We start from the raw sequence: 18,694 nt of genomic DNA, 5'->3' as shown, positions 1-18,694 counted from the left end.
TCTCAGCCCTATATTACAGAAGAGATCCTTCGGTGGGGATGGTTTTCATTGAAACCATCCATATTAAAAATAATCAATAATTGAATGAAACAAGCCAATTTGAATAACTGCACACAGGATAACAGTATAAATCTGCAACTTTTGGAATGAAGAAGGATAAACATAAGTACACAAATCACTCATCCACAGGCAAATGCAAGTAAAAACAGTCTTTGGTGAGTGAATAAAACACGACTCAAATCAGATTGACTAGAATCTAAGACTATTAAAGAAAAAATCTGCTCAGCTCGAATTTTTATTTTTTTTGTCCAGAACTCAATGCATGCTATATATAGGCAACATATAAAATCAGGAATAAAATCATAATGTAGACATGCAGCGTAAGGGATTGGTACTGTACACTCCCATTCAAAAGTTTAGGGTAAGTCAAATAGTTTTTTTTAAATTTAAATTAATATATTCAGCAAGGATGAATTAAATTGATCAAAACTGAAAGAAAAGATTTTATTTAAAATAAATGATGTTCTTTTGAACTTTCTATTCATCAAAGAATGTACCATGGTTTCCACAAAAATATGACGCAGCACAACTGTTTACAACTTTAAAAATAATAATAATAATAATAATAATAATAATAAAATATGTTTCTGATGCACCAAATCAGCCTATTAGAATGATTTCTGAAGGACTGGCGTAATGTCTGCTGACAATTCAGTTTTGCCATCAAAGGAATAAATTACTTTTTAAAATATATTAATATAGAAAAAGTTTAAAATGGTAATAATATTTCACAATACTACTCTTTTTACTGCATTTTTGATAATCTAAATGCAGCCCTTGTGAGCATATAAGAAGAAATATATATTTTATAATTATAAATAAACAAATATTTTAAAAAAAATCTTACTGACCCCAAAAATTTTAAATGGTAGTATAAACCGTATGGTATAATAATATTTTCTATATGGTGGTATGATACAGCACAGTGATTTAAAATATAAATTAATAATCAGGTCACTTGACTTGACCATTACAATGTTTATAAAAGAGACTGACTTCTGAAAAAACTTCTGATACAAAGACCTGAGGTACTGATGCAATATTGTGAAGAATGTAGCATTGTAACGCCACAGCCCCAGTAATAAAGATGATGTGCTAGCAGTCATCTTCCGAGATATTAAACTAACCCCCAATTCAAAACCACTATAAGAAAACTAGAGACGAAAACCACTGAGAAGTCATGTCACAGCACCTTACATTTCTCCTAAACCGCCTTTAAATCAATACACCACATCCTGTAAGACAGATCGAGTGTGAAACAGTATCGTGGAGGTTTTCTGGAAGTGGGTTGTGAAGCTTCAGTGCTGTATCTGGGTGACATACTTGGAAGAGGGGGAGGGTAGGAGTAGACGCAGGCTCCTCGTGCCCAGCACAGAGGGAAGGGACTGCAGCCGCTGCTCTCCATCCGCTGGCCTCCGCTCTCGTCTCTCTCCCAGGCCCAGCGGCTCTCCGCCTCCCTGGCACAGTCATAGGGAGCAGGGGGTGACCCCGGCCCACCGCAACGCACTGTGACCAGGCCACCTGGGATGGCCCTCAGAGGCCTGGGACGAGGCGTGGTGTGAGGTTGCAGGAAGGTGACTGGTCAGCTGACCGAAGCTGTAATCCAGGAGTGCGAAAACATGAAGGACGTGTGCTTACGGGAATGAGGATGGCAGATAGATATGCGAAAACGCGAGGCGTGCCGGTCTCTTTCCCGCAGAAGCGCCTTCTGAAAACCACCAGCAAGAGCAGTGGAAAAAGATCCAGAAGTGACAGGGAAATCCCACAGCTGTCCGGAGTAATCCAAAGAATGGATGCAGCAGGCGAGGCTGGAACAAAAGCAGAAATGTCGACAAGAATAATCCTCACATGCTAAAACGCTTCCTTTTAGCTGCCTTTCTGAAGTTCATCCAGATTAAGAGAGACGCTGCGGTGACGCCGTGTGTAATTTTCACAATCCGGCGTGAGTGTGTCAGGAGAGAAAGTGTGCATACGAAGGAGGGATGAGAGAGAGAGAAAGAATCAGGCCAACTGAAATAAGAGGAGGGGCCTCTTTAAATATGCTAATAAATTCTGTGAATCCAACTGCTATTGGCTGACCAGTTCGTGTTTACAAAACACAGACCACCGAGGCAAAAGAAGCGACTGATCAGGTTTTTCTGGGTGTGTGTTTGACCAGGATTATTCAGCTGGGCGGTCCGGTTTCTGTTTACATTCTTGGCATTGTGTTTCATATTTAAATACAAAGCATTATCATTTCTAAAAACCCCTAATCACCTTATGAATGATGGTAGAAAGAGGATATCTGTGAACAGCTGTGGGCTGCTCGTGGAGATTCATGTGGAGAGGGACTGAAGGAATGTCCGTCAGTTACCTGACAAAGGCTCAAGGAAGGAAGTCGGTTTCCTGTTTTTGACAACAGCCCATACTTGCAGAGATGCACATAAATAAACGATGAAACATTGCTGCAAATGAAGCTACAGTTTATTTAGCAAACGAGTGCAGCCTTTTCAATTTGCATAACTTGCATCATTCTTTATGCTGACGAATATGAAGAAATCCATGAATCTATAAGGTACTTTGCAATGTACTGAAGAAATATTTCAGCATTTTTGTGTAATCTCAAACATGCCATTTCAGCTCAGTAACTACAGTTAAATCCTTGTTCTGTCTGGCTTACTACATCTATGGGAAATTACAGTAGATATTTACTATAATTCTGTCTGTAATGACATTGCAATTTTTTAAGTTTTGATAAAATAGGTTGAAATATAAAGCAGAAATAGAGTCCAACAAAGAGCATCAATTAGTGTCAATTAGAATTCGAAGAAAGAAATGTACCTAAATAAAAATGTAGCTTATATTATAACTGGTTTAAAAAAAATGGTTTACATAATATTTATTTAAAATTTACAAAAAAAAATTATCAGTAAATTTTGCATTAAAATACAACTTTAAAAGAGACAGTTCTCTTTTTCTTCAGTTTTGTTTCATTTCCATTACCTAATTGGTTTACACCTTTTAATTATATACAGGTGCTGGTCATATAATTAGAATATCATCAAAAAGTTGATTTATTTCACTAATTCCATTCAAAAAGTGAAACTTGTATATTATATTCATTCATTACACACAGACTGATATATTTCAAATGTTTATTTCTTTTAATTTTGATGATTATAACTGACAACTAAGGAAAATCCCAAATTCAGTATCTCAGAAAATTAGAATATTGTGAAAAGGTTCAATATTGAAGACACCTGGTGCCACACTCTAATCAGCTAATTAACTCAAAACACCTGCAAAGGCCTTTAAATGGTCTCTCAGTCTAGTTCTGTAGGCTACACAATCATGGGGAAGACTGCTGACTTGACAGTTGTCCAAAAGACGACCATTGACACGTTGCACAAGGAGGGCAAGACACAAAAGGTCATTTCAAAAGAGGCTGGCTGTTCACAGAGCTTTGTGTCCAAGCACATTAATAGAGAGGCGAAGGGAAGGAAAATATGTGGTAGAAAGAAGTGTAAAAGCAATAGGGATAACCGCACCATGGAGAGGATTGTGAAACAAAACCCATTCAAAAATGTGGGGGAGATTCACAAAGAGTGGACTGCAGCTGGAGTCAGTGCTTCAAGAACCACTACGCACAGACGTATGCAAGACATGGGTTTCAGCTGTCGCATTCCTTGTGTCAAGCCACTCTTGAACAACAGACAGCGTCAGAAGCGTCTCGTCTGGGCTAAAGACAAAAAGGACTGGACTGCTGCTGAGTGGTCCAAAGTTATGTTCTCTGATGAAAGTAAATTTTGCATTACCTTTGGAAATCAGGGTCCCAGAGTCTGGAGGAAGAGAGGAGAGGCACACAATCCACGTTGCTTGAGGTCGAGTGTAAAGTTTCCACAGTCAGTGATGGTTTGGGGTGCCATGTCATCTGCTGGTGTTGGTCCACTGTGTTTTCTGAGGTCCAAGGTCAACGCAGCCGTATACCAGGAAGTTTTAGAGCACTTCATGCTTCCTTCTGCTGACCAACTTTATGGAGATGCAGATTTCATTTTCCAACAGGACTTGGCACCTGCACACAGTGCCAAAGCAACCAGTATCTGGTTTAAGGACCATGGTATCCCTGTTCTTAATTGGCCAGCAAACTCGCCGGTCAATGGGGTATTGTGAAGAGGAAGATGCGATATGCCAGACCCAACAATGCAGAAGAGCTGAAGGCCACTATCAGAGCAACCTGGGCTCTCATAACACCTGAGCAGTGCCACAGACTGATCGACTCCATGCCACGCCGCATTGCTGCAGTAATTCAGGCAAAAGGAGCCCCAACTAAGTATTGAGTGCTGTACATGCTCATACTTTTCGTGTTCATACTTTTCAGTTGGCCAAGATTTCTAAAAATCCTTTCTTTGTATTGGTCTTAAGTAATATTCTAATATTTTGAGATACTGATTTTTGACTTTCATAAGCTGTAAGCTCTAATCATCAAAATTAAAAGAAATAAACATTTGAAATATATCAGTCTGTGTGTAATGAATGAATATAATATACAAGTTTCAGTTTTTGAATGGAATTAGTGAAATAAATCAATTTTTTTATGATATTCTAATTATATGACCAGCACCTGTAATTCAATTAATGTCTTTTTTTCTTCTTTTCTCCTTTTTTTTTTTTTTGTTAAGTACAGTGATACGCAATACAAATGTCAAGAAACTTAATACATTAAGAACTGTTCTCACAGTTTTCAATCCCAACAGATTTGTGCAATATTTTGTGCTGATAATCTGAGTCATAACTTACTTCTGGTTGCAAAGCATAACACACAAAATGATTTGCTGTTATTTAACAGTTTCACCTTGCCATGTTTGCCAGAGATATTCATTACCATTCCAAGCATTCGTTCCCTATAGGGAGGGCAAACCGGTCACTTCCTGCTATACTAACCGCATTCTCAAATATCAGCTAATAGGCCTCATTTTGTGCTTAATAATGGTCTCCATAGATGCCACACAGACACACAGGAACCCTACTGTCTAAAAATGCCCTCCTTCCCTCCAACAGTAATGCCCTTGACTATGGAAAAAAAAAAATCAAGGTTAAATATATGAAACATCAGCTGATTGGTTGGGCATCTTGAATGTGATTGGACAATGTTGCAGTTCCTCAGAAAACGATGAATGAATTGAGGATGCACCACTAAACTACACATCTAGATGGGAACAACATTCCATCAGCACCACTAAATTGAAAAAAAAAATAAAAAAAAGACCTAATATTACAGCTATAACCCAAAATCACACTCTTACAGCATTAAAAGGCATTTTTACATAAATGAATAATACATCAAATGAGAAAAGCTGGTTATGGGAGGAATTAAAATTCAGCTCCATTGTCATATGGGCAGCCCAAAGGCAGCTGACAGGCTTTGGAACAGAGTGTACTGATCTGCTTTATACAGGAGAACATGCTCTACCCAATTCATATTCAGTAAATGGTGGATTAAGGTTAGGTTGACGTTTTCCCGGTCAATTTGAAATCCATTTTCAGAGAGAAAGAGAGAGAGTATAGGAGGTTGTCTTACCTGCATAATATGATATCCTTGAAATATCTGCAAAAAAACAAACAAAAAAACAGAATCATGTTAGAGTTTATATAGTTTTAAAAATGATCTTGATTCTACAAAAGAATTGAAACTGGTATGTTAAAGTGCTGTTTGTGTGTGCATGTGTACCAGTGTGTGTTTAGAGGGCCCTCTAGCTGTCAACTACTCTGGTATTCTACACATTCAACTACAATAAAATCAATAGAAAAGATTAGATGTTTATGGGCATTTAGTACTAAACGCATGTGAAATAACCACTGACACAGAACACACACACACACAAAATTACAGGTAAACAAGATACTAAACTTGATGCAAGACTAACTAGAAATACCAGAACTAAAATACAGACCCAACTTAACCTAAACTGCGCCAAAAAAGTTCTAAACTATCCAGTTCATAGCCTTTCCTCCCTAAAAGAGCTTTCTTAAGAAATGTGGCTTTTAGTCCATGTCTTTGTTTTGAGATTATATATATGCTTGTGAAACTACTCTTAACTAGCCAGCAGCAAATCATGGTTCATGACTATGATGTAACTAAATTTGTCTTCCTTACTAAAATAGTAAATATGTCACACGAAACACAAAAACAAAACAAAATGAAAACAAAATTGCACTCAAAGTAATCTCAGGAGTTATTTTTTGTTTTAGAATAGAATAGAGTCCAAATTTCATTAGCAAAAAATAATTTTTGTGTCTGTAATAGAATAGAATAGAATACAATTCTGTACAGGGATTATATTAACATAAAACTGAACATGAATTGTTATTGTTTACAATAGAATAGAATTTTGTGAAGGGGTCAATAACTTAAAACTAAACAAAATCATTTTGTGTCTGGAATTGAAAAGACTAGCTATTTAATATACATGAAAAGAATTTGTGCCTGGAATAGAATAGAATAGAATAGAATAGAATACTATTCTGTCCAGGAATTATTAGAAAATAAACCTGAACTAAATGTTTGTGTCTGGAATAGTGTAGAACAGAATAGAGCAGAACACAACACAACAGAATAGAATTATATCCAGTAGGGCTGCAACTAACGATTATTTTAATAATCGATTAATCTGTCGATTATTTTTTCGATTAATCGATGAATCGGATTTAAAAAAAAAAAAAAAAGCATTCATTTCCAACCCTTTATTCAAAAACAGAACTAAAATCTTTAGAAAGTGCACAAACATGTTGCTCCTTGAACATCCCTGAGCTGTTATAATAATAATAAAATAAAATAAAAATGGACTAACACAAAAAACATACACATGTATGCTTTACATCTGCCAAATATATAGACTTTTTGGGGTGCAAAAAATTAAATAATTTAACAACACTGCGTCGTTAGCGTTGGTATTGTATCAGGCAGCTTGCATTTAACATTATATGAAAATCAAGCTCAAATGGAGTTAATAATGTTTTTGACCAGAGAATGACGGAGATGGAGTGTTTTGTCTGTCGTTAGAACGGCTGTAACTGTTATGCAGTGCATAAGTGCATTAAGTGCATTATGCTTTCATCAACTTTTACAGGTTATATAACTTTGATTGTAGCTATATGGGCGCTTAGTTTTTTCTTGTTGTTTAATACACTTGGCCAAAATCTCAAATTAAGCGCTTATGCACATAATGCACAGGATATTTAAAACGATATAGACAGCAAATAACTAATTCTTCTCCACTCTTCAAACACACAAAAACATTATCCTTTACTGACATAGTGTTTGAGTAAAGAAAACGCTGTACTATTCAAACACCAATTATTTATTCACCCTTGCATTGCGAAAAAGCAGAGATCTCATCTTCTCCAGGCTGTGCGCGCGTCAATCTGAACGGAGGCGGGTGAAGTTACGAGGTCTCGCTGAGAGCTCGATGATCCAATGGCGTTACGAAGTTTTACTGACGAGTTATTTTAATGCTTATCATTGGTTTACTATTTTTAAAACTCTCTGATTTAAAATAATAAAACGAATTATAAGCGACTCAAGTTTGGATAATTTTTCACAGCACCTGACTGGGCTAGGGTATGGCAACTGCCATACTCTGCCATACGCAAACGCCGCCCCTGCTCCCACACCTTGGATGACTTGGGTCTCACGGATTTCTCTACCTCCGCTCGTTTTTTTTTTTGTTTTTTTTTTACTTTTTGTTTTTTATTTATGAGGCGCCAAACTCTGCTAGCATCCGTGCGCGAGAGAGACCGAGTGTGTTCACTCCGCTCCGCGCTCAACTAAAGTTTTTTTTTTTTTAATAATCAAACGTCTCCGCGTCGCGCGACACAACGAATCGATTATGAAATTCGTTGCCAACGCTTTTAGTAATCGATTTTTATCGATTTAATCGATTCGTTGTTGCAGCCCTAATATCCAGAGACCATTATCATGAAACTATGGCACACAGAAAGGACAGTGCTATGCAAAAAGCTCAGAATGAGATCATTCTTGAGCCCTATGCTTACTCAGACTCTATCAGCAGGTCAGCCAGAGGCTGAGCGACAATCAGAACTGCTGAAAAGTCTGTCTTATTAAACAGGGAACACTGGATAATCTTTTCATTGTAGATGCTGAATATGACTGCGCTCTAACTGGAACGCAGTGGATTTCAGCTATTCGAAGCATTAGAATCTCACACTGCATTCTGCTGAAAAGGTGTACAAACAAAAGCTGGCCAGACTTTGTAATTCTGTGATGGATTGCAGCAAAATGGTGGAATAAATAAGACTGCATTTAATTTAAAGGTCATTGCAGTATTCTACAAAACTTATAAAACCACTAAGTCTGGATTATTTTTCTCTGCCAGCTACCAAGATTCACTCTATGAACTATGTTCAGCTGTAGAGTTAACACCAGTGAAATCTCATAAACACAGGCAGCTATCAAACTGGCAATCTACCTAAACCTCACACACAGCACAACTGAGAAAATAGAAGAAAAACAGACAGTAATTGTGAAGAACAGACAGTTCTGAGAAACAAACACTGAAGCCATCCTTCATCGAGAACAGAGAAGATCGCTAAAATGTCACAAATGAGCACAAGCAGCGAGCTATTGTGATAGGCTGTGCTGTAGCTCCAGGCCTGACGGTAAGACTGGCAAGTATTTGTCAATGTGAGAGCAGGAGAAGAGGCTGCGATGTTATCGTTCTCATAATCTCCTGATTGATTCATCACACCAACCCGAGACAGTGTACAATTCCAAAAACTGCCAGTCACCCTATGGCAATGTTTTCAACAGGACAGAAATGCCTCAGTAAATAAACATAAGACAAAACATTCTGTGCTGTGTGAGGAAAAAAACATTTCAAACCATCTTAAATGGGTTTTAGCAGCTGGTTTGTTGATGGAACAAGGTGGTCTACCAGACCCCCCTTCAGCCCTACCAAACATCTAGGCTAATCCAAATTGGACCATCTAAGGAGGACCATTAATGACCAGCTTGGACCAACTAGGAACTATGCAACTAACTACCATCAGAATCGGGTTTTTACAGGATTTTCCAACAATAAAACTAAAATCTTTAAAGTAAAACTACGCAGGCTAAAGAAGAATGACACTCAAGTATTTAACGATGCCTTTATTGCTTATTGAATAACAGCCAAATGATCTTGCACAAGTTTTCTGAGAACATCAGTTGCGATTATGAAACGCTGGTGCCAAGTTATTGTAACACCCAAAGCATTTTATACAAAGAATAAATCTAGGAAATAAAGTGAAAACTAAGATTAGAAACTTGCTAAATGTTATGCTCGTTTGGAAAATATCTTTCTAAATGTTAACATCCTCAACGAAATCTTTTCCAGTACTTGCCATTCAGGATGAAAGCAAACAGGAAGAGTTGCGCTGGATGATCTATCTACATGATTTTTGAGGGACAGTATATCAGCATCAAATCAGTTATCATCTGATATTCGAGATTTCTGTAAATTGAATTATTTTACGCAACGCAACATAAGGTCGAGATGTCAGTCATATGCGTCAGCAGCAGTCATTTCGCATGATGGAAATGCCTTTTGGGTTGCATAACATTAGTTTTTATTTGATGTTGAAATATGTTCTCTAATCTCAGTACTGTTTGTTTATGGAGTAAGTCACGGCATCTTTCAGAGTGAAACGTGAGGCCGAGGTCTAAAGTTTGCAGTTCCCCCGCAAACAGCAGCCCATTTCGGTGACACACCGGCAAAAGAATTAGCACTATTTCAATAAAAACCAATTACAAAGAATGGTTGAATACACTTCAATTAATATGCTACTTTTAAATGTTACATTTTTATGTCTAAAATGCTTGTTAAACATGTTTAAATGTATGTAACAGTGTAAACTATGCTGCATTCATCCAAAAAAATTCAATTTGTCTTGTATTTTGTCCATGTGTTCTTTATTAATAATAAAAGTTCATCTTTTAATTATTGCTGCTGTTGGGTAAAAACATTTAACCCAACCAGCTGGGTCAAAATAACCCAGCATGTGTTCTGTCCAATATTTACCCAGCGCTGGGTTGCCAAATTACCCAAATTGGGTAATAGAGTGTAGCACTTAAAACTATTTATTTTAGTTGTAACTTATTTAGACAATTTTTTAGTACATTTTTATATCTACCACACCATTTATTGGTTGTCAGTCAGAATGTTTATCCTGCATCCTTTCTGTTTTCTTGAAAGCAAGTAGAGTAAAAAAAACAACGCACAACAGAGACAGATGTGTGTGTTTCACTCAGGGAAGAGCAGAGGAGGGCTTGTAACCCACAGGGGAGAAGGAGGAGTAAGAGTGAGAGACAGAGAAGAGAGGATTGACCCCTCCCGACAGCATCTACAAAAGACATCCATCAGTTCAAACCCTTCTCAAAGCCCCCCTCTGCTTACAGCGCACAAATTCGTCCGTTTCTTAACCTCTTATCTCTCCTCTCAGCAGTCACACACTGAGCCTGAGACACTGCCATAAAGACTAATCACAGTGCTGCTGACTGACAGATGCTGAACTGAGACCAGTTTTAAGGTGCAGATTCGGGTAAGAGGACATTAAATCAATGCAAGATGACACAGCTTTACAGTTGGTGACTTCAAGGGACAGTTCACTCAAAAAAATGATAGTTCTGCCATCATTTTATTCACCCTCATTTTGTTCCAAACCTGTATGACTTTCTTTCTTCTGTGGAAAAACAAAAAGCCGATACTTTGAAGATGTTTTATCTGTATTAATTTGATTGTTTGGACTCAAAAAAGTGCAGGGTTATTATCGTTAACTAAACTATAGAACCATACGTGAAAAAAATAAATAACTGAAAAATAAATAAATAAAATTAATTAATGAATTGTTGCCAAGTCAACAATTCTCATTTCTACTTTTTTACTATAAACTTAAAGTTTATCTAAAACTATAAAAAGTAAACTAAAACTAATAAATAAAAATATAGATAGGCCTATAAAAATAAACAAAAATGACATCCTATAATCCTATAACTAATATTAAAGTGAAAACAAAATATAAAAATAAAATCTAATTTAAAATATTACTTAAAACGATAGTACATCAATTATAATATTAAAAATAACACTGCTCCGGTGCTACCTTGGATGATGTGATATCTGTAAGAACGGTATCTCCCAAAAAGTAAAAATCACTATTAAAAAGAAACCAGTCAGACAGCAGTGTCTCATCGCTGCTATATGTGTTGACCCCTGTCACTCTGTACTATAACAGAATGAAACCCTCAGCTGTTCTAAAGCAGTTAGGAGCACAGGCCTCTGCCAATCAATAGTAATAATAACAAGGAAAAATGTCACCATGTCACACTACAACCTAAAATCGGTCCAGGATAATTCCTCTAATGAATAGCCCAGAAGAGACAGACCCTGAGGCCTGGTTGAGCTGAATGAATCCACATTCCACTCATCATGTCCAGGCTTAATAATATACACCTGACTATTCCAGTGCTCTGGTTGGACTGCCCTTCAGGTAGGAGAAACTGGATCTTCTTCCAAATTTTCTTAATGCAATTCTTGACAGAGTCATGGTAACATACAAATATTCACCCATACAGGCAAAACATTCATCTACATAAGCCATCACAGTCAACACTCGTCTATTAATATCAGATTACAAGACTAACAATGGAACAAAGTTTCAGATTTTAGTAAAGGCGATACAATAGAGATGAACAATACATATGATTCAACACTATCAAATCAAAGGACTGTATAAATAGACATCTACAATGTTGGATAAAGTATAGGTGGTAAATAGCTAGTTAAGTTACCGAATAAACAACTATTCTATGACTACACTACCATCAAAAGCTTAAGGTCAAGATTTTTTAATGTTTTGCAAGTCTTTTAATGCTGGATTTATTTGATAAAAAAAAAAAAACAGTAACATCCTGTTTTCTGAAGACTTTAATAAAAAAAGAAAAAATGTAATTATTCCTGTGATGGTATATGAATTTTCAGCAGCCATTACTCCAGTCTTCAGTGTCACAAGATTCTTCAGAAATCATTCTGATGTGCTGATCTGATCTCTCAAAAAACATATTATTATCAATGTTGAAAACAATTTTGTTGAAAGCTATAAAATAAAATTCTTTAAAAAAAATATTACTACCCAACACTACAATAACTGCTCCAGGTTCAGTACAAAAAAACTCACTCAACAGCATTTGTGGCTTAATGTTTATTAAAATTAATTTCCACTTGTCCCTTGTTTTCTTTAAAAAGGCAAAAATATAGGTTTCTGTGTAGCCCATACAACAGAATGAAAGGGGCCAATTTGTTAAACAGCATTATAGCCACGAGATGTAAAAAACATGCATGGAACAGATTATTAACCTTTTCTCTATGAAATTACATTAAATTTTACAAATTTATTGCCATGACATCACAACAACACCCTAAAATGACTATTCAAATTATTATTTAAACACCCTACAACTTAAATAATACATAATCTGCTTTAAAACCTCCAGAAATTGGCCACATTCACTTCCATTGTAAGTGCCTCAATGTAGCCTTGTTTTTGCACTTTAAAAACAAAACAAAAGGATCAAAATCATTTTTGTAGTAATCAACAAATGTTGTCACCTGAGCTAAATTTGTTATGAACCTGTTATCTCCCTTTAATGGCGTCTTTATTCTTCAATGCGAGCTGGTTGTAAGGTTACTAAGCTCTCAGATCATCAACAGTATAGTTTTCAACAACGTACATCAATGCTGTTTAACATATAAGCAACATTTGCTGTGCCTGCCTGCATGGAAGATCATTCCAATACCTGCAGCGGACCAAAGCTATGTTGAGACTTGTCAAATACACAGGAATTTGTCCTAAACAAATGTTGCAATGCTTTACACATAACCTACATATGGCGAACAACATTTAAAAACAAAATCTAATAAACTTCACCAGATAAACAACATCAAAACACCACATAAAAGAGCACGACGAGCTAAAGACACAATCATAATATCATTTCCTAAACCTAAACAACAAAAAACAAAACAAAACATTCTATAAAACGCTGCATGGTCATATACATTAAGAAATTACATTTAAAATGGCTATTCACTCAAACACAGCTCTTTTATTTAGTGTTTAAGGACAGATTTTTAAGGCTGACTGAAAATACACCACCATATAAATACATAGCCTCAAGCGCAGCTCTGCACCAAGCCAAGCCTCCTGGAGTTCTTCCGATCACATTTGCAATGGAAATATGAAATATGGCTTTAGGTGGCCCTACTGTTTTATAGATGATCTCATATGAGAGTACACAACGTAATGTTTTCAAATGAGATACTTCACCTGGATGGGATTTTATACATGTGACATGAGCTCTCCAACCCTAAAATGCCTGTCAGAAACTCTCTTCCTGTCTTGAAGCAGCTTCTAAATAATGAATGATTACCATTACACAATGGCCCGTGATTAATGTCAGCACTATAACAAAGACTCACGTACCTGCACTGGCACAGCTTAGAAAACTCCAGAACTGCATGGTGTATTTCCATGTACCTTCCCAGACTCTTTCCTCAGTGCTCTTTACCTGTGCTAATGACGTAACCTTACAGAATACCTGCAGATGTTCCTGAAGCCACACACACACACACACACACACACACACACACACACACACACACGCCTAGAGAAGCCCCGCCCACCATATAACGCTGCTCTGATTGGTCAACATCCATGAAAAGCAGGTGAACCGCAAAACACTCACTAGTCACAACGAATGACTCATTTCCGTGAATCGGTTCTTTCGAACAGTTCGTTCCAATCAGCTGGTTTTACGTCACTGTTTTGTTTTTGTTTTTTTACGTCATCAAGGTTATTTATGTTATTTCGATTTGACATGTTTTTATAAAATTGTGTTTTAAAACAAACTCGGTTTCGTATGGGGGTTTATAAAAAAAATCTGATTTGTGATATAGTCAGTCAAGTTGTGGAAGGCAGTTCAACAGATTCAGTAGAAAGAACGCCTCAAAAGAACGATTCATTCAGAAATTTCTAACACAAATCAGCAAAAAAGCAGCAGAACAAAGAATTAAATCTTGATAACAGATCAATAATGTGACACGGTTGTTTACATTTTGCTCACTTGTTATTTTTTTTGTATTCCAGTATGAGTGTTCTTCATTTTGTGAAATCAAATCAATTAATGAAAAAACTTCAACCATCCCAATTATTATTAAACACCACCTGAAGCAGGTGACTAGCCTACTGTAATAAACCGCCTGTATAGCCAGCACTAGTTTTCATTAAGTGAAAATACATGCACTTGACACACAATACTGGTAAAAAGCATCATATACAAATTATGCTATAATAAATCGTGCCTGTTCACTACTAAACTGTTGGCATTGTTTGTCTTTTGTTATTGTTTTCAGTTCACCATGTGAACAGAAACAGTCTGACAACAATACGTTAGACACAACACACTTAACGTTAACTCAAAATAACAATCCAGCAGCGAGCAAGACATATTTATACCGGGTTATTAAACATGCAGATTGGTGTTAAATGTGACACGACGCTTTTTCCGTGAGGAAGAAAACATTAGGAATGGCTTGAAATGACTGGGTATGGTCTCTTTCGCATTGCCAGGAGCATTAGTCCTGCAAAACGGTGCACAACTGACTTTTATCAGCAATTTCATAATGATACGGGAATCCTAAGCACGCTGCAATACAATAACACGCCTCGCATTCACAATCTAACGCAACACAACATGTCAGGCTGGCCCGTGAAAGCCCACTCTCCGGGTCCAACTGCAAATACGAGCCCCTCACGCTATGCTACCAAGCTAACACAGTTATTGCAATTATTATAGCAAATATAAAATATGCATTCTTGACAAGGGGCAATATTTACCGTATTCTTTTCATTGGATGTCTTCAAAAACGCGCCTTCTTGACAAACACCCTGTAATCCGCAGTGTTTGGCTTTGGTTTGTATCCCGTGCTAGCGCTGTTTGTGGGTCCGTCCAGGCTCCGTGGGGTCTGTAGTGGATCTGAAGCCGGAATCCTCCCTCTTGCTCTCACTCTCGCTGCTGCTAGTGATGACCGATTCGCGAATGAATCATTGTTGAAACGATTCTTCTGAATCATTCTGTAGAACCGATTCGCAAAGCGTATGTGAATGGCATGATAACTATACGGCACAAATGTGACAGGCAGGAATATTTATCTGTGAAAAAAAACCCTCGTGGCCTTGATTCCAGCGAAGCGAACACATCCTTAACATTTATAGCTAGACTTATAAATCTAAATATAACAAACACATTTAACTTGATAAGAGATAGCGATATAAGTTATTTCAATGTGTGTTCCTTCCAAAAAAAAAAACGTGGACTCCTGGGAACTCTTTGGAATGATGACTCAAAAGAATCAGTGAATCGATTCATTGAAGCGACGGGTCAAGCGAACCGATTTACTGAATGAATCGTACTTTCCAACGCTGGCTGCTGCAGATCTGAATTGCTCGCTCCAATATGGCTGACTCGACCTCAGGCTGCCCAGCATTCATAAAAATATTAAGTGACGATAATTTAATGTCGGGATAAAAAATAAGCTAGGCATATTTACTGGTACAGGGGACTGAATGTGGTGTTGATTGTGATTCATTTGGAAATGTTGCCACCAACAGGGAAGAAAATACCTTATTGCATCACACCCCCTTGACTACATCAGTATGACACCATGATGTACTTGTCAACTTTATCCAAGAACGTGCTCACAAAATGTTTCTTTGACATCAAAACTAATAAGTTCCAAGAATCACTAGTCTGTTATTTTGCTTCTCAATTATACAAATTCATTCGTATGCCACGCACAGCAGCTCTGAAAGCGCTGATATATGCTACACGCCTACAGACACACTCCAGGGAGTTAGGGACAGGATGGATGTGTGCTGGCTTTGTCTTCCAGACACATCCCCAAAATTCCTTCCAATGACGTCTGATAGTTAGATGGCTGACCCCAGGGTCAGAATGTTATACATCAGCCAATCACTGTCCTCTGCATAGGCGGCAGAAATCCAGCCAAGGGCCCCTTCTGCAAACACCTCCAGAGCGAGAGGGGCTGATGCAGAACAGCTCCTTGTTTATTAAGTCATATTTATTTGAATATTAAAGGCAAACACAGACTCCACATCAGTACTACTATTTTAAGACGTGACATTAAATAATCTGTGTTTTCAAGGGGAAAAAGAGGCTGATCTATAGGAGGAGATTCTGGTACAAAGTGAAATGAATCTAATGAAACCTGTAAAGCACATTTTTGTCCTATTGGTTCATATATATATATACCTCAAAATCAAAAGTGATTTATTTTGTGAGAGATTATAATTTGTAAGAAAAATTAATTTTATTTAAAAGAAAAAGAAAAAAGAAATGTGTATTAAATATTATTTCATTTTTCTTATTTATGAATAAATACAAATGTACCCCCATATTCCCATTATTGTAATGGAAAAAATACATTAAAATCAAGGGCATCATTACTGATGATGTACTGAATTTATTCTTATTTTAGCACAAAAACAGTATAACAGATATGACGATGTAATTACATTACTACAGAAATGATATTTTTGGCATGCAGTAAAAAGAATTTTAGGGAAAACGTGCTTAACTGCCAATAAAATATGTGACCCTGGAGCACAAAACCAGTCAAAAGGGTCAATTTTTTTAAATGGAGATTTATACATCATCTGAAAGAATAAATAAACTTTCCATTGATGTATGGTTTGTTATGATAGGACAATATTTGGCCGAGATACAACTGTTTGAAAATCTGGAATCTGAGGGTGCAAAAAAAAAAATCAAAATATTGAGAAAATCGCCTTTAAAGTTGTCCAAATGAAGTCCTTAGCAATGCATATTACTAATCAAAAATTAAGTTTTGATATATTTACGGTAGAAAATGTACATGTTCGAACACCACTCTGCCTTTTGTTAACTTGTTAATAAAGGTCTATCTGGCTTCAAAACCTCTTCAGAGCTATTTATTTTGAACAAGGAAAATTCTACAACATCTTTACTTAATATCCTAATGATTTTCGGCATTAAAGAAAAATCGATAATTTTGACCCATGCAATGTATTGGCTATTGCTACAAATATATCCAAAGACTGGTTTTGTGGTCCAGGGTCACATATTGTTAAAATGCAAGCACAATTTAAGCCAGGCCTATAATGTATCTAAAAAAAAAAAATTTAAATTTAAAGACATTTAACACAACCCAGGCATGTCTGTGTGAGATTCCCCCAAAACATTTCAGGTATAAAATAAATACAGATCTACAATAACAAAAACCGAGACAGCAGTGTCTATCAAACAGGGTTTCATACAATCTTACATGCCACTCCAGAGACACCACAAGGACTGGCACTCTGTTACACAATCTACTCATTATGGCTGCAGTCCATCCTCAGGCAGTGCTGGTGTTTGGACCTCAATTCCCTTTGATCCAGGGCTTTTCAGGAAATTGTGTACATGGCAGCTCCACAAACCTCACCCGATTCTATATTCAGCTTTCTTGGAATAAGAACAGCGTTCAAAGGACTGAAAGCGTTCAAATTAATTCCAAAATATATAATAAACTTTTTTTATTTTACAGCTACAAGCTTTGCTTATACTCAGGCAATGCAAAAATATATTTCCACAGAGACCATTGAGATCTTAGCATTCTTAACATAGGACTATTTGTAGAAAAAAGCCTTGTAGTAGTTGTTTCACTCCCTTATGATAAGTATTTGCAACCTTCAGGATACTCGTCTAGTTGGTTTTCATAGTGCCATCATTGGCTAACTCCAATCAAAACCAGTATAAACAGCTCTTCTCACCAAAGCCCAATGGGATTACATGACACTTTTTAAGGGAAACTGCGTATACATTTCTTCCCCTGAGTTGAAACTGCCAAGGAACAACTTGCATGTCACATATCCTGATGCACCCGTTTATAAAGCTGATAAAATTTACAATCAAGTTGTGTCAGCTTGTTTAATCTACTCTCCAGATGGCGATTTTGCCATCACGTTTTGCAGAGCCGCTGAGTATGTATCGGTCCTCTGCTGAGAAGAGAGCTTGAACAGTGTCTTCATGGGCCTCAAGCTCCTTCTCAACCATCAGGCTCTCAGAGTCCAACACAAAGATCTTCCCCAAAACCTTACTGAGGCCTGACCCACCACTACAACCAATCCAGACCTAAAGAAAGAGAAAGAGGAGACCATGTCTTGTGTGTGTGTTTGTGTGTGTGTGTGTGTGTATGTATATGGTACAACAATGGAAATGTCATGTAAAAGGTCACGTCTTACCTGATCTTTCACTCTGATCATACAGGTGATCCAACTGCAGTTGGGGAGTATGACCCATTTAGGTGGTTTGATGGGGTCACTGGAGTCCCATACACAAAGCTCTGCTGAGTCTGTGAAACTTGTCCAGATCTGTCTTTTCTATAAAAACACATAACAAGAGCTTGAGATTGTTGATTATATCTGAGCACATTATAATTTTATGCAATTCACACCATTTAGTGGCATGGCTGACCTCTCTGACTGACTGGGTGTCAAATATGTT

The 18,694-nt window shown here is 37.0% G+C and overlaps 2 protein-coding genes across 10 annotated transcripts in view; both read right to left on the bottom strand.

Moving 5' to 3' along the window:
- Positions 1-15,225, bottom strand: part of ptk2ab (protein tyrosine kinase 2ab) — a 71,801-nt gene extending 56,576 nt beyond the window's left edge. Inside the window, exons 1-2 of one of the 5 annotated variants that reach the window (XM_058745810.1) lie at positions 14,989-15,224; positions 5,618-5,644 (exon numbers count right to left, since the gene is read on the bottom strand). Coding sequence is in view for 2 of the 5 variants with exons in the window: in XM_058745808.1 (XP_058601791.1) it covers positions 1,384-1,465 (82 nt within the window). In the remaining 3 variants the exon portion in view is untranslated. Of the gene's footprint in view, positions 1-1,383; positions 2,015-3,854; positions 4,618-5,617; positions 5,645-13,575; positions 13,703-14,988 lie in introns of those variants that run through there. The other 4 variants (XM_058745809.1, XM_058745812.1, XM_058745813.1 and 1 more) reach the window with 4 other exon arrangements.
- Positions 15,226-16,602: 1,377 nt separating this feature from the next.
- Positions 16,603-18,694, bottom strand: part of dennd3b (DENN/MADD domain containing 3b) — a 29,418-nt gene continuing 27,326 nt past the window's right edge. For all 5 annotated transcript variants that reach the window (XM_058747549.1, XM_058747550.1, XM_058747548.1 and 2 more), the window contains 2 exons: positions 18,433-18,570; positions 16,603-18,322 (listed from right to left, as the gene is read on the bottom strand). In XM_058747549.1, the coding sequence (XP_058603532.1) occupies positions 18,119-18,322; positions 18,433-18,570 (342 nt within the window). In that variant the 3' untranslated portion in view covers positions 16,603-18,118. The remainder of the gene's footprint in view (positions 18,323-18,432; positions 18,571-18,694) is intronic.

This window comes from Onychostoma macrolepis, chromosome 16, assembly GCF_012432095.1.
Source record: "Onychostoma macrolepis isolate SWU-2019 chromosome 16, ASM1243209v1, whole genome shotgun sequence".
NCBI classification, from domain to species: Eukaryota; Metazoa; Chordata; class Actinopteri; order Cypriniformes; family Cyprinidae; genus Onychostoma; species Onychostoma macrolepis.
Note: the sequence above shows the minus strand (reverse complement) of the source record. Positions and strands in the feature narration are given on the sequence as shown.